Source organism: Aspergillus nidulans, chromosome I (assembly GCF_000011425.1).
Source record: "Aspergillus nidulans FGSC A4 chromosome I".
In the NCBI taxonomy this organism is placed as follows: Eukaryota; Fungi; Ascomycota; class Eurotiomycetes; order Eurotiales; family Aspergillaceae; genus Aspergillus; species Aspergillus nidulans.
The window spans coordinates 1364535-1378537 of NC_066257.1; the positions used below are offsets into that span (position 1 = coordinate 1364535).

General features: G+C 49.7%; 6 protein-coding genes across 6 annotated transcripts, besides 1 other annotated feature; 2 read left to right on the forward strand and 4 right to left on the reverse strand.

The window, feature by feature from the left end:
• Positions 1 to 14003: part of a sequence feature (contig 1.104 1606..297769(-1)) that runs on past both edges of the window.
• On the reverse strand, positions 4 to 2087 carry ANIA_06067 (translation initiation factor eIF5). The gene is made up of 2 exons (XM_658579.2): positions 1978 to 2087; positions 4 to 1895 (listed from the first exon to the last, which is right to left on the reverse strand). Exon 2 carries the CDS (start codon positions 1481 to 1483, stop codon positions 212 to 214), a length of 1272 nt encoding a protein of 423 aa, XP_663671.1. The 5' UTR covers positions 1484 to 1895; positions 1978 to 2087; the 3' UTR covers positions 4 to 211.
• On the forward strand, positions 2423 to 3259 carry ANIA_06066 (putative isochorismatase family hydrolase; the record flags this gene model as incomplete). The annotated part of the gene is made up of 4 exons (XM_658578.2): positions 2423 to 2470; positions 2531 to 2546; positions 2619 to 2672; positions 2737 to 3259. The coding sequence occupies exons 1-4, from the start codon at positions 2440 to 2442 to the stop codon at positions 3257 to 3259; spliced, it is 624 nt and encodes a 207-aa protein (XP_663670.1). The 5' UTR covers positions 2423 to 2439.
• Positions 3489 to 5197, reverse strand: ANIA_06065 (uncharacterized protein; the record flags this gene model as incomplete). Its single annotated transcript, XM_658577.1, has 2 exons — positions 3489 to 4927; positions 4996 to 5197. 2 exons carry the CDS (start codon positions 5195 to 5197, stop codon positions 3489 to 3491), a joined length of 1641 nt encoding a protein of 546 aa, XP_663669.1.
• On the reverse strand, positions 6119 to 7108 carry ANIA_06064 (isoamyl acetate-hydrolyzing esterase; the record flags this gene model as incomplete). The annotated part of the gene is made up of 5 exons (XM_658576.1): positions 6119 to 6252; positions 6304 to 6700; positions 6755 to 6833; positions 6893 to 6932; positions 6985 to 7108. The coding sequence occupies 5 exons, from the start codon at positions 7106 to 7108 to the stop codon at positions 6119 to 6121; spliced, it is 774 nt and encodes a 257-aa protein (XP_663668.1).
• On the reverse strand, positions 7467 to 9078 carry ANIA_06063 (putative MFS transporter; the record flags this gene model as incomplete). The annotated part of the gene is made up of 4 exons (XM_050612080.1): positions 7467 to 7590; positions 7649 to 8393; positions 8451 to 8874; positions 8932 to 9078. The coding sequence occupies 4 exons, from the start codon at positions 9076 to 9078 to the stop codon at positions 7467 to 7469; spliced, it is 1440 nt and encodes a 479-aa protein (XP_050467015.1).
• ANIA_06062 (uncharacterized protein) lies at positions 11560 to 13903 on the forward strand (the record flags this gene model as incomplete). The annotated part of the gene is made up of 8 exons (XM_050612085.1): positions 11560 to 11654; positions 11731 to 11983; positions 12026 to 12313; positions 12382 to 12600; positions 12669 to 12804; positions 12865 to 13045; positions 13092 to 13460; positions 13525 to 13903. The coding sequence occupies 8 exons, from the start codon at positions 11560 to 11562 to the stop codon at positions 13901 to 13903; spliced, it is 1920 nt and encodes a 639-aa protein (XP_050467016.1).

The window sequence follows — 14003 nt, forward strand, 5'->3', positions numbered from 1 at the left end:
ACAGCGGATAGGTAGTAAGAGCAGTGATTGCAATTCAAAACTAAACTAGGACCACAAGGGTCTTCTGGTTTCATCTAGTTGAATCAGACAAGAAAGGTTGGCAATCTGGGAGCATTCACAAAAAGAGGGACGCAGGGTCGGAAATAGAAGACGATAAAGTATTTAAAGCCAGAATTTCCCTGAAAATATACTGTTGCCACAGACGACGGATTTACTCGTCATCCTCGCTCTCTTCCTCACTTTCGGCGCTCTCAAGCCACTGGAGAAAGGGCTCCGCAGCCTTGCGAACCTTCCTGCTGGTCTGAATGTCCACATACTTCTTGCTAGCCTTGGAGCACCAGGCCTTAAGAGTTTCCTCCGAGACCAGGTCGTTCTGGTAATAGCCGAGCAGGACAGCGGGAACTTGGGAGATAAGTTCGGGGTGCTCCTTGCCGAGGAAACGCTCGGTGCCGCCAAGGAAGGCCTTCTCGTGGCGCTCAGAAGTGATCATCTTCTTGAGCAGAGGGGCGCGGCCATCGACCTGCTTGGCAATCTTCTCATCAAAGATGGTTTGAGCAAGAACTGCCAAAGTCTTGTGCTTGGTTTCGATACCGAGCTCCTTGGCCTTCAAATAGATCTCGACATCCTCGACCTTAGAGATACCGCCCTTCTCAGTAGCAGTGTCCAGAACCCAGCTACCGAGTTCATCATAAGCTGTAGGGCCATCGGCACCCTCGTCGTCTCCCTCGTCAAGAGCAAGAGCGCGCTTCAGGTCGTCCGGGAGCTCCTTGGCACGAGCCTTCACAGCCTCTTCCGAGACGTCAACATTCCAGTTGTCGTCCTCGATTTCATCCTCCGCTTCAATACCCTGAGCGGCAGTGTTAATGCGACGAGTAAGCTCATCGTCGCTGCCGGCTTCGAGTGCGCCATCTTCATTCTCATCGCCATTGTCTGAGTTGCTCTCGCCTGGGCTCCCATTGTTTTCTCCATTCGCAGCCTCCTTTTCCTTGTTCCTCTCGCGGCGAGTCTTCTTGGTGGATTTATCCTTCTTGCCCTTGCCGGAGGTGTTGTTGCGAAGAATGAAGGTGCTGAGTTTGAGGCGGGAATCAACATCCGAACGCTGACCACAAGCCTTGCAGTCCAGGATAATTTTCTCGTCCTTGATGATGACATCGGTCTCCGGGTTCTTGCACTTCTTGCAGAGAACAAATTTGGTAATGAATCCGTCAAGATAGTCTTGTAGCTTCCGGGAATCATGAGCGCCGTTGATGATCCAGCGGTCATCGGTAGGTTTAGCGTTGGCCTGGGCACCAAGTTCGAACCCAAAGTACTTGATAACATAGGCAGGTGGACGGCTCAAAGACCCAGCAACCGAGTTCAAGTTGACGATAACAGTCTTAATACCGTTACCCTTGCCTTCAATCTTAGACTGCAAGGGCTCCATCTTGTAACGGTAGAAAGGATCGGAAACATCACGACGAATGTTGATGTTGTTGGGAGCCATGATGACAGTTGTTGTAGACGAGAGACGAGAATTAATGTTTCAGAGGATTCAAAGAGGCGACGAGAGGCGATTGAAGAAGCGGGAGGGAACCTGGATGAAAGAATTCTTCAAGAGACAAGACATACGCCGCGAGTCACTCGATTAATTCTTGGTGGTGAAATGGTGGCGGTTGTCTAGACAGAATTGCTAGAAGTAGATCGAAGAAAAGGCAGGAGAGCCTTTACGAGATTTCAGCCACAGGACTTTGAGTAGAAACTACAAGGTTTCGATATAGAGCGAAACGTTTGCAGCTTGAGCGGCAGGTGGTGATCGAAATCTCTGACGCAGGACGAATACATAGACAACTTCTCGGGTTTTTCTTGATTCTGTGGCTTTCTCTGGCCGGAAGAGAGACAAACCAACGGGTGGTTTTCTAAGGCGAAGACAGGAAGTCAGACTTTTCTGGATCGCTTAATTTGAGGGTGAACCGACAGTCCACCTGTGCAAGTACTAACCAGGGTTATGGCTGTAAAAACCGAGAAAGCGAGTTTGCAGCTTCCGGATTGTAGTTTGACGAGAATCAATGTCCAAAGCTGATGGGGTAGAATGAGGCCGGTATGGGGAGTTGAGATTGGTGGTGAGAAAAAAGAGGAGAAAAGAAGAGCGTGGATGAAGAAAAGGAACCGACCGGTTTTGCCAAGCATCAGTCTTTCCTTCTTAGTCAGGATGAAAAATGCGCAAGAGTCCCCACGATGACTCATCAGCCATATTTCCCGACCGAAATTCGACCCGAATCACGTGGTGTAACTTTATGTGGCCTTATTTTTTAGGATACAAACTCAACTACTTCCCCGCACGCCCCCGCCTTCCAATTCATTAAGTACTCCGACTTCTCGACATCCTTTCCTTCTTTTGAAAGAAATCTTTCGTCAATTTGCGGTAAACCAGTTATTCTACATTAATAGCGGGAAAATACAATGGCTGCCATATCAAGAGCCTGTCGTATCCGTACGTTCGCCCTCAACTCATGAATCCGAAACCAACCCAACTAACAGCGTAACAATCCAGGCAACCCAGCGGTCTTGTACGCAACCTTATTTGTGATGGACTTTAGTTCCTAGCGCCCATTCACTTTACTAATTATACTTTGAACTAGTATCTGCGATATGCAAGAGAAGTTCGAAAAGGCCATCTATGAATTCCCCAAAATGTACCGGGACATGAAATATATACCCTCCCCTTGCTGTCGGGCAGCTCTGATTAACACAACTTAGAGTAACAACTACAACAAAACTTCTCCGCGCAGCAAACACCCTCTCCATTCCAATTTTTGTCACCACCCAAAACCGCGCAAGACTTGGCGCCACTGTTCCCGTTCTTCAGCAACTTTTAAATGGCCCCAATGTCCGCGCCGATATTGACAAGACGCTATTCTCGATGGTCACGCCAGAGATAGATGGGCTTCTACCCGTTCCGAAGAAAGGTGAAGCCCTGATGGATGCGATCATTGTCGGCATTGAGACACACATTTGTGTGACGCAGACAACACTCGATCTGCTGGAGCGCGGGCATCGAGTGTATGTTCTTGTTGACGGTGTAAGCAGTATCAACGCGGAGGAGAGGGGGATTGCGCTTGCAAGGTTGCGGGATGCGGGAGCGATTGTGACAACCAGTGAGAGTATTTTATTTGAGATTTTAGGGGATGCGAATCACCAGCACTTCAAGGCCATTGCGGGGCTTGTGAAGGAGACCAAGGAAGAGACTAAGGAGGCATTAGAGAAACTTTCAAAGATTTAAAGTAAGATCTGTTTGGGGACGTGTGTCCGCCTGTATGTATTAATATGCTAAGATGCCTGCTATTACACGTTATGAAAACGTAATCAGACGACATCGACAGAGCGTCCTCATCCAAAACTTTTGCTTACGCTAGGTGCGAGTAATCAATGAAAGTCGTCACGGTGGCCGGGTCGTCACAGGTGTTGTACTCTGATATATTCCAATCAGGGCATACTTGAAATCCGAAAAATCAGGACGCATTCAGCCATGGGAAGGCCGAAGCACCTCCAATCGGGTTGGGGGTGAGTGGTTTCCCCGTTCGACTTTCAGGCGAGGTCATTGTTGATGCAGGATGTGATGATGGAGGCCCTGTCGCCTCGCTGCTGGAAGCACCAGGTGGCCCAGTGGCCGAAACACTTCGATTCGTAGCTTTTGAGGGCCGGAGAACCTTCATCGGACGTGGACGGGAGGGCTTCCCTGCTCCAGCGGCATTCGCGTCAGTCTTTGTGTCGCGCTTCCATGAGCCCCATACACCAGCGGGCTGCACCTTCACAACACTGTCTCCTTGTGTGTCGGTTGATATGCCAGTTTTGGCCGGAACCTGCGGGCTATCATCTTTGCCATTCCTTGAATCATCCGGTGATTCTGCTGCTCGACTATTCGCAAACTCGGACGCAAAGTCTCGACTGGGAGAAGAGGCCGGATGAGCCTCTTGCGAAACGCGAGTACGCTTCCCGATTACACCAACGGCGGGTGGGTTTTCTATGTCAACACGTTCACTCGTCAAATCAAGCGACGTTCGAGATATATCTCCTGATGGGGTCATATGTCTCGATGCAGTGTGTAGGTGTTTGAAAACAGAGTCATTCTCGGGCCGTACCAAAGGAATAGATACCTTGTTCCTTTCGTCGTCCACCATAATAATCTTGTCTTGCGAAAACAGGATGTCAGCATTATGGGCACGAAGGACATCACTCCCAAGGATGATCTGGACCGAAGTATCATCTGTGCTAACATGTTGAACAAGGAAACGGATTGTCAAGGTGGGGACCTGGGGGGCAGGACTACTAGGGCGTGATGAAGCCTGATGCACACTGGCTTCTGGAAGATACATTGGAAGCTTGATATACTGCGAGTCAACGTCTTGTACCAGCTGTTCCTCAAAACCCAGCTTTCGAACCATCGCGTGGCTCAACAGAGATCTATACGATCCACTGCAGGCAGCCGCGTAAAGAAGTGAATCATTCGAGAAATTTGTGGTCATCCAGCACCGGATAATAGCTGGAACGGGGCCTAGTAGAAACAGGCCTGGCGGAGGTATGAGAGGCGAATCGCTCAGCATTGAGCCCATTATCCTGTTGGTTGTCTCTAAACCCAGGCTATTGGTTCGGGCTGAATGATGAGAATATCCTGACGAGCTCTGCCTTCCGTCCGAGCGATGTGATAAAGATCGCTCAGTAAGAGGAAGGCTTCCCATCCCGCTTCCGGTTCTTATCGGAAGCTCACTACTAGAACGATTGGCCTGCCCGTAATACCCGTGTATGGCACTTTCATCAAATCGAACGCTATTCGCTCTCGACGTACCCCTCCTTGGTTCATCTTCAGGGTCCAAGGCCATGGGACCCATATTGTGATGTTGTCCTTGGTCGAATCCCTTGAAAGTGTCGACTGTAGGCTGGAATACGGGCTCTGTGACAAACATGAGAAATGATTAATCCAAGTGTCTTCGAAAACGAACGCAAACGCATATAACATACCCGTCGATATCGTACCGCCAACAGAGCTTGGAAAAGGTGACAAGGGGCCCCAGACACTTTTCAACCTTGCATCCTCGTCCCTCCGGCGTTCGAGTCTCGCAATGCGTTCCGCCTGCTCAATCTGTGTGGCGTGCAGGTCTTTTAACTCTTCAAAAACGCGCCAGATATCGTCGCGTGAGGCAAAAGGATACTGTGCATCCATGTCCGAGTTCGAAGCGGTGGACCTCGCTGCGGAGGCAGCCTTGCTAGAAGGGAATTGACTCGAAGGCGCTGAGCAAAGTGGCCAGCGGGGATCTCAAAATATCGAACGAACAGACATAAACCAGACTTAATTGTCAGACAAAATCAGTAGTGACGGCACGAAGTTTTCCAGCGTACGATTCCAATGTCCAGCCAGGCCACGTTACCGCTCGAAACACCTCCACCCTCGTAGACTGTGAGACGGCCCTCCGGCCGTCCACCCGAAATGCAACTAACAAGTATGCGGTGTGCCTTTGAGTCTTAAACAGATCGTCAGGAGAGAGTGGTAATATTGTCAAGAGGAAGGTTTCTAGCGAGCGGTATATCGAGGGACGATTCGGAGCAAACGCCGATGTGATAATTTGGGGCAGATAAGCGGTTCTGGCGTGGATTTAGCAAGCGTTCAGTCGAGGGCTGCCGGCGACGTTGAGACCTGTTCGGATATAAAGATGGGACTCTTGGCTCAGGTCGGGACTCCGGATTATTTTGTAACACTGAAACTGGGCACGGGCTGCAGAGCAAGCTTCTCTTCCGGCGGGTTTTGAAGGTAGGGGCAGGAGCGACGTCGTCGGGGAGGTGTTGATTCAGATTCGAGGATAGGCAAGTGCTAGAAGTGGATATCGAATCAGATGGCCTAGAAACCGAAAGGCAAGGGCGGTTGGTTGAGAAAGCCAGAATGACAGGAGACTAACACGAATGAACGTGGGACGGGAAATCGTGAGGGGATCGTAACATCGACGACACTACATCACAGCCTTGGCGGCTTCAATCGATTCTAGACCGCTTTTGGTGCTATCTTTGACTCAGATATTCAATATTTATCTGGATAACTAAATAACCACTCAAATCTAGCTAATAATGGCTGAGCGATTGCCATTTGCTATCATTTCGGAGCCTCCATCCAGGCCGGGTGCACATAGGGAAGCTTCCCCGGCGCCTGGTCCGGCCAATTTGCTTCGATCGCCCCAACAACCTCGTTGTATACGATCCGATAACCGTCTGCCGTGAGATGCAAGCCTGATTAAGAGATTAGTACCCCGACTGCCTTATGAGGAGGATAACACGCACCGTCCGTGAATAAACTCGCAAACTTTTCATCATTCGGCCCCTCTCTAGACCCGATAAGAGGGTCCCCCTCCTTCCAACCAACGGCCGTCATAAAGGCTGTCCAGAGATCGACCACTGGAATATTCAAAGACTCGGCAACCTCGCGCGCAGCCTGCGCATACTCCCGAGCACGGCTATTTTTCCGCGTGGGATGGACATTGCCCTTATCCTCGTCGAAGCTTTGCAGCTGGTACTCGTTGACCGGAGTCGGAGTAATGATGATGATGCGCGGCTGCTGGGCAACTGTTGCGGGGTGTTGGACTAATGACACCAGATTCTTCTTGTATACATCCAATGGGACGTGCTGCTTGTTGTCGGATTCGAGGAGGGAGGCGTCGTTGGCCCCGAACCAGATTGTCTGCAATAGACGTCAACCAACCGGAGTTCTCGTTGGTAGGTGTTCTAGACATACCAAAAACCGAACTGTGGCTGTCTCAGGGGTTGGGAAGAACTTCGGAAACACCTTGACTGCATGCGCAGTAGTATACCCGCTGCAGAGACGGTCAGTACACAAGCAACCATGTACCTCATCGAGGGAATAGTTACGCACCCAAATCCGCGGTTAATCACATCAAGGGCTCTCGAGTACGCTATGACGCTGTCAGGGCTGTTCGCAAATCATATGGAATAAAGAGCACTGACCATCTTGTAGCGCGGGCTGGAATCCGAATCCCTGGTCCTGGTTAGAGGACATCTGGGTGATCGAGTCTCCGAAGAGAACGAACTGATCGTAGGGCTTGTACAATGAGTCTTCAACGGCAGACATGGCGTCGGGTGTCTTTGTGAGCCAGAATCTCACAAGCGTCAAGAAAGGCTCACGGTTCAAGAAGTGTCGTTTCCTTTATCTTGGAAAGACGTTTCTTTGTAGTCCGGCTTATAGGTGGATAAACTCCAGACCTGCCCCGCAATCATTTAAGCTTCGGTGATCGCACCACCGAATTCGGAACATTTGTGCCTACCGAACACTTGAATGAAATATGTTGATATAATGCACGAGACATTCAATTACCGGCATCTAGAATTTAGCAGTTGAAGTGAGAACACAAATGGTGCCTCGAACAACCATACAGGTAGTGGGGCGAAACTCAGAATATGTACCCTATGTACCCCTCGAAGTTTATCTCCTAACGCCATTTGGCCCCGAAAACATGAACCGGAATAATAAACAGAAAGCTGAAAACGAACATTAGACCACCAGCAACACCTGAGCTCGCGGCAATACCAACATTACTGAACATGCCGGGGAACCTGGATGGAACGATTTAGCACTATGTTGCAGGACTAAAAGAAAAAAGGATAGACAAACCAGAATGGCCCAATAAATCCCCATATCTGTCTTACGAACGTAACGAAGACCCCAACACTACCGGAATCTTGGGGGTAAGAATCCACAGCATACGTGACTAACACAGTGGTGACAACCTGATTCCCGAAGGCTGCTATCGCCGTGCCAATAATGGGTGAAACCTCCCAATGACCCTCAGCTGCTTGTTGCGTGCAGACTAAGAACACGACCACGCCGATAATCGTCAAAAGAACACCTGGATAACTAAGCCACAGACGGAATTCCGGCTCTGGTCTGGCTTGGAGTTTGCGTGTGCGGCGGTTCATCCAAATATCAGACAGGGAGCCGCCAATTTGCTCGCCGAGAACAGTGCCGATTATGACCCCAATAAACTGGAGCCCGAGTTGTTCTGCGTTGAGGCCAAATTTCTCTTGCAACAATTGGGGTACTTCTACAGTGATTAGGACGCTGCCGAATAGGAAGACCATTGCGTATGCAAAGGCTGGGATAAAGACTGTTGGGAGGGTTACTAGGGTGAGTGGGTGATAAAACTCGCTGAGCTTTAACGGAGTCGGGTCTATGCGTCGGAAAGGGAGGCACAGGCTGTGGGAAATGAATGATGACTGGTCCTGATTGCTGCTGATATAACGAGTTTCGGCGCCGAAGAAGAGGTATAGAGCGAACTGCACTCCGTTAATTATGGCAAGGACCCAGAAGACCCAGCGGTATCCAGCACGATTTGTGACAAATCCGAAGATCAGCGGTCCTGGGATAACGAGTGTCAGCATGGAGGGTCAGACCTCATATCAGCAACGAGACTTACCAACTGGGACACCTAGGGTAACCATCAACGTCCAGATTCCCATATATCGACCACGCTCTTTTCGAAAGAATGTTTCTGTTACAACCGCACTCCCGATAGCTGCCGCGGGTGAGATGAAGAATGCAGTTAGGGCTCTGCATGCGGCCATCGAGGCGTAATTTGGGCTCTTTGCGCAGCCAATATTGCAGACCAAACTCAATATGGTTGACAAAAGGAATATAGGTCGACGACCATATCGATTGGATAACGGCTTCCAGAACAATGGCGCTCCACCCAAGACGGCAATCTGGAGTGAAGTCAGGTAACTGGCCCTTTGCATAGACACTCCAAGGTCAATGGAAATGTCCTCGTATGCGGGAATTATGGAGGCCGTGAATGTTGACATGCAAGCGTGGAATGCGACGAGGACGAGGTTTATCACTTTCTACCAGCATATGCATTCGTCAGCGATGAACCAAACCCTTTCCTGCATCAATCGTACCTTCCAGAGCGGCCAATTGTATGGGTCTTCGTTGGATGCACTTGGGAGCGGATCCAAATCAAGAGTTCCGTAAAGCGCAGGAGCAGGTACTCGCGATGGGCTTCTGATAAATGGGAGGCCGCTATTTCGGAAGCGAGAGGGATGCATTTCTCGTTTGCTTCTTCGACGAACTCGCTGGCGTCCTTCTCCTTAGTAGGATCATTGTTACTGCTGAAAGGGAGATTAGATGGGACCTCAGCCACTTCGGATACCATCTTGCCGGACTAAGTGACAAAAGGAGAGGAAAAACTATAGGAAGACGAAGCGGATCGGAAAGTGATGATCTGGGGTAATGGCAGGCCCACCCCCAGATGAAGGGGGGGGACCCCTAGATATAGCATCCCAGATTTTGTGGCGAACCTGAGCTGACAAACGTAGAGAGTTTGTGCAATGCCTCCTGCCTTGATAATGATGCTGAGGGAAACCGTTGGGCGAGTGTGGGAATAGGGGGGGATGAGAAACAGAAGTGTAGAGATCGTGGGGAGTCGTGGGGATAGCCTCTAGTCCCCACAAGATGATGGGTTCCCCCGACAAGGAGCTGTCTAATAATATGCGGTAGAAAATCTAACTGATGTGGAATCTCCGAGGGGTATAATACTTAGTGCTGATCCGAAGCAGTTGGCGTCGTGAGAAAGGACTAATGTGCGGAGCAAAGATGATGGGAGGATGGCAATGCTAAGCTTTACTTGGAAATCGCTGCCACAAAGCTTGCAACGAACTCGGGATTACTAGCCTTGTCTAAACTCGGATTTACACTGTGGGAACCTGACCTGCCCCCTATAAAACAGAGTCCTAAGCATTTCGCTGGCGACAAACATATTCCTCGATGTCACCCCATTGGGTGCCCTGCCAACACCCCTTCAGGTTCTTATATAGAGCTTGCCCAGACATTATTTGAAACCAAACACCAGCCCCATCGAAGTAGATGCTCAGTATTGATATTGAGCAAGATAATAGTAACCGGCTACCTTACAATAGCGGCTGAAACACTGACCCTGGGAGCTCCAGGATTAACGTAATATGGACCAGACCACTGATGCCGGCTGAGAGGAGGTTGAAAATGGCGCAGTGATGTAGCTTAAGCCTTAAGGAATACTAGGAACAGTAGGATGGATAAATTCCTTGTATCCGATCTTGATAATTCAATGCCTTGTTTTCTTTGAGAAGTCACGCATGGGGGAAGGGTTGGTCTACTGGGTCCGGCCGGCTTCTAAGTGAATCTTCTATTGTGACCAGGATTATCTTAAATCCTGTAATCGTACCTCGTATCCCAGGGCTGTGGCAGCTCACTACTCGAGCTGGGAAGTCACGTCTTTAATAGGGGCTTAGGGGCTTGAATGTATTTCGTGGGCTCGTGTGGTGTTATGGGGCTAGGATCGATAACCTGTGGTCGGACAAATGAAGTCTGGAGACAGGATGCTTAGTAAGAGAACAAATGATCGTTTCAGCAGGGTAATTCTAGACATACTGGCACAGTAAGCAGGCGTCAATCGGGAGTTTTTTTTTTTTTTTTTTCTAGACTGGCGCTCTCATGTTCCTGGTTCGTTATATCCTGCTCGGCAGATGTTTCGGCGGCATTCAAGGTTAGAACTCGCTGAGCTCTCGCTTGATAATTCAAAAGACTCTTCATACAAATCGCTTATAACAGAGTCTCTGATCCTGTTTCTTAATTCCCGACCTTTAGCTGGTCATATTCTTATAGTGTGGACTTATGGCGAAGACAGTCCACTACTTGTGCTAACTATGCCAGTTAGGCTTACATAAGTGAGACACTAAACTAGTCACTATCTTCCAATGTTCGATACTGCAAGGACTCGGAAGGAAAAGACCCTTGTCTCCCACGGGACGAGCAATGGCTTGGTGCCGACGTTACGGTAACAAGCCTTACTGTCCAGAAGTACCTCAGTGGTTGCGACGACTCGAGCACGCAAGGGAAACCTATTCCTACGACTGGCAAGAGATAGTACTAGCTTGAAAGTTTTAATACTCCCTAGACTCATATCACACATTGAGATGTGGCAGTGACATTGCCCGCTGCCTCTTTGCACGTATTGTGCATCCCTGCCGCGAGGCAGCAACCCGAATCTTATCAGAAGGGCCCCCTTTAAGCGAGTCTCACAGTGACCAGTATGGAGACAGGGAGCAAGGCCGCACTGACATTGCGGCATTACAGCTCCGTCGCCATTCAATATTAGACTAGTAGTCGATAATGCGGCTAAATGGGATCTCCTACGCTGATCATATGTTCCTCATTCTTTTCAAAGCAAGGCGCCAGGACATGGGGTAATCTTTGCTGGCAATGCTGCAGACAGGTGTCAGTGTGGGCTCTTTAAGCAAGGTTCGACCCCGAGCGTTGACATAAACCCTAACTGGAACGTACCTTTGTTCCCGGTGAATCGGGCTCGAACCCGACTCGACTGTTGGGCGCTGGTGGGTAGAATGAATGGTTCTTTCCATCTTCAATTTGGGCAGAAAGGATTGAGCTTTCCGAAAGGTCCCCATCTGAAAATCCTTGGCAATGATGCAACTCAAACCTTGAATCTCAGCAGGAGAAATCTTCCCAATGTTATGATTGGTCGACATGCGACAATGCCCCAGTTCAACTGCCCGCCGTGTCACGGGTCTGACCCAACTTGCCTGGCTGCCGCCCAGTCTATGAGCAGGCTGCTGCTAGTGCAGCTTAGGTAACCTTCTGGAGCACCTAGGACTATTAGGAGCCATCTTGTGCTTAGTGGCTTTTCTTTCTCTAGGATAATTCAGATACTCCAATTTCGTTGTCACAACAGCCTACTTTTATCCAACACCTACGGAATCATGCCCAGATAGCCTAGCGCTTCCCCTCACCCCCTACACCAAGGCGCAAGATATGTCGTCTCGGCCCTTTGAGAGGCCACTCCTGCCGGTGCCTTCTGCTGTCGCTTCGCCAGTGGGAAATACCATTCGACCTCGCATCAAGAAGGCTTCGTTGGCTTGCACCGAGTGCCGGAAACGCAAATCAAAGGCAATGCTTTCGGTTCTTTCACTTTCCCGTCTCGTCTCATTGACTCTTTCATAGTGCGTTGGTCTTCCACCCCCCTGCGAGCGCTGCCGTCGCCAGAAAATAGAGTGTATCCTCGACGAAGAAAGTGATCGTCGCCGCCGTGGCGTCCTTGAGCGTCGGCTGGATGTCTTGGAGCAAGATCGCACGCTCCTAGTGAGGTTGGTGGACATTATTCGCGATGGAAGTCAGGAAGAGGCTAGTAGAGTTCTGAACTATATCCGGAGCGACGCTTCACTAGACGACATTCGGCGATTTCTGGCCCAAAGCCCGTCACCCAGCGAGGCCGAGCATGTTCCACGGCAGGTAAGAACGCTACTCACTTACCGGGCTAGGCATTCTACAAACTATGACCCAGTGCTTAGTTTTAGTAGAGATTCAGTCCTCTCTACCATGTACCGGCCTGGCCATGGACCTCAGTGACAGACGATAGCAACTATATCTCCCATCTCATCTCTATCTACTTTTCTTGGAACTCCCCCGTGCTAAAGTGGATTGAACGCGACTTGTTTATCAGAGACATGCAGAGCGGGAACATAGACTCCCCCTTTTGTTCTCCCTTCCTTGTCAATGCTATCCTAGCAGTTGCATGTGTACGTAATATATCCTGCTGAACCGATTCCTACAGTGCGAGAACTATTCAATAATTCTGCGATTCTAGTGCTACTGCGACGTACCTGAAACAAATTCCGCATCCGACGTTGTCCCACCCGGGAGACTGGATTTTTTTGACGAAGCAAAACGGCTGTTGGGCCAGGAGGAAGGCAAATTCTCTCTGACAAGCTTCCAGGGTCGCTGTGAGCTATATCTGAGGTGATGACCTTGACCATTTGGTTCTGTAAGGCATGCTAAATCAGCTGCTAGTACATGGATTATGGGCAAGCACATGCTTAGTTGGCAGTACTTGGTCGAAATCGCCGACTGTGCCCGACAGCTCCAGGCTCGAAGGAATGCCATTGCGGTAAGCGCTGACGAGAAAGCCCAGGAGCTACTTTTGGCCCTTGATACTGCAATCACCGGTTCTTTTAGTGCGCTCTCGTAAGTCCACTTAATACATAATCTCACAGCATCTGACCGGTCTCAGTAGTATTTTCCCTAGTTTGCACAAGGCTTCCATCATGCCGAAACCCACTCTCTATGATTTGCGGCCTCGACACCATACCCCAAAGGACGTGTGGTGGCCATACGGTGTCGAAGATGGGTCACCAGCGATGCCTGTTCCAATACCAGCACACTCAAATTGCGTTAGCACCGAGTTGCTCAAACTACAACTGGTGTTGTGGGAGATATCAAACAACCCTTTCCAGAGTATAGGACAACTTTGCTGCACCAAGGAGGAGATGGCGGAGATTTTTCACCAACGCCTGAAACAATGGGTTACCGAACTTCCCGAATGTCTGACGCATGCGAGCTTACTAGACAGCGCATCAACCCCGGCGGTTCTTGATATGCAGTATGTTGATATTGGCTCCTTATTACTTCCACACCTTTAGCTGCTAACACTGCTGCCCTTCCAGTTTAAGCTATCACAGTGCCGTGATCAACGTATTTGAAGACATAAAGACCGCCAATGACCCGTATTCCCCTCTAAATGAAGTGCAAGCCATTCGTCTATCGTCTGCTCGTATCATATGCTCTCTCCTGGAGATATTTGGTTCTCGCTGGTCTGTGCATTACATGCCCTTCATCTATATACGCTACGCAAATATTGCGCTGTCCATACTGCTTGTGGACCTAGACAACGCGGAAAATAGAGGGCATTTCATAAACTCCTATACCTCTCTACATGCGCTGTCAATTCGACTTCCCATAGCAAAGGAGGTGTTGCAGCTCATCGTAGAACAGGCTAGACAAAAGCAAACGGAACTCCCCAAAGAGGTTCTATGCCTGTCTTAACTGAGAGCGCGGAGCTTGATGGTTTGGTACAAGGCTATTGGACCCTGATGCCAAGTTTTATTGCATTTCTAGCATATTGTGGAATGGGCGTATGTGGCGT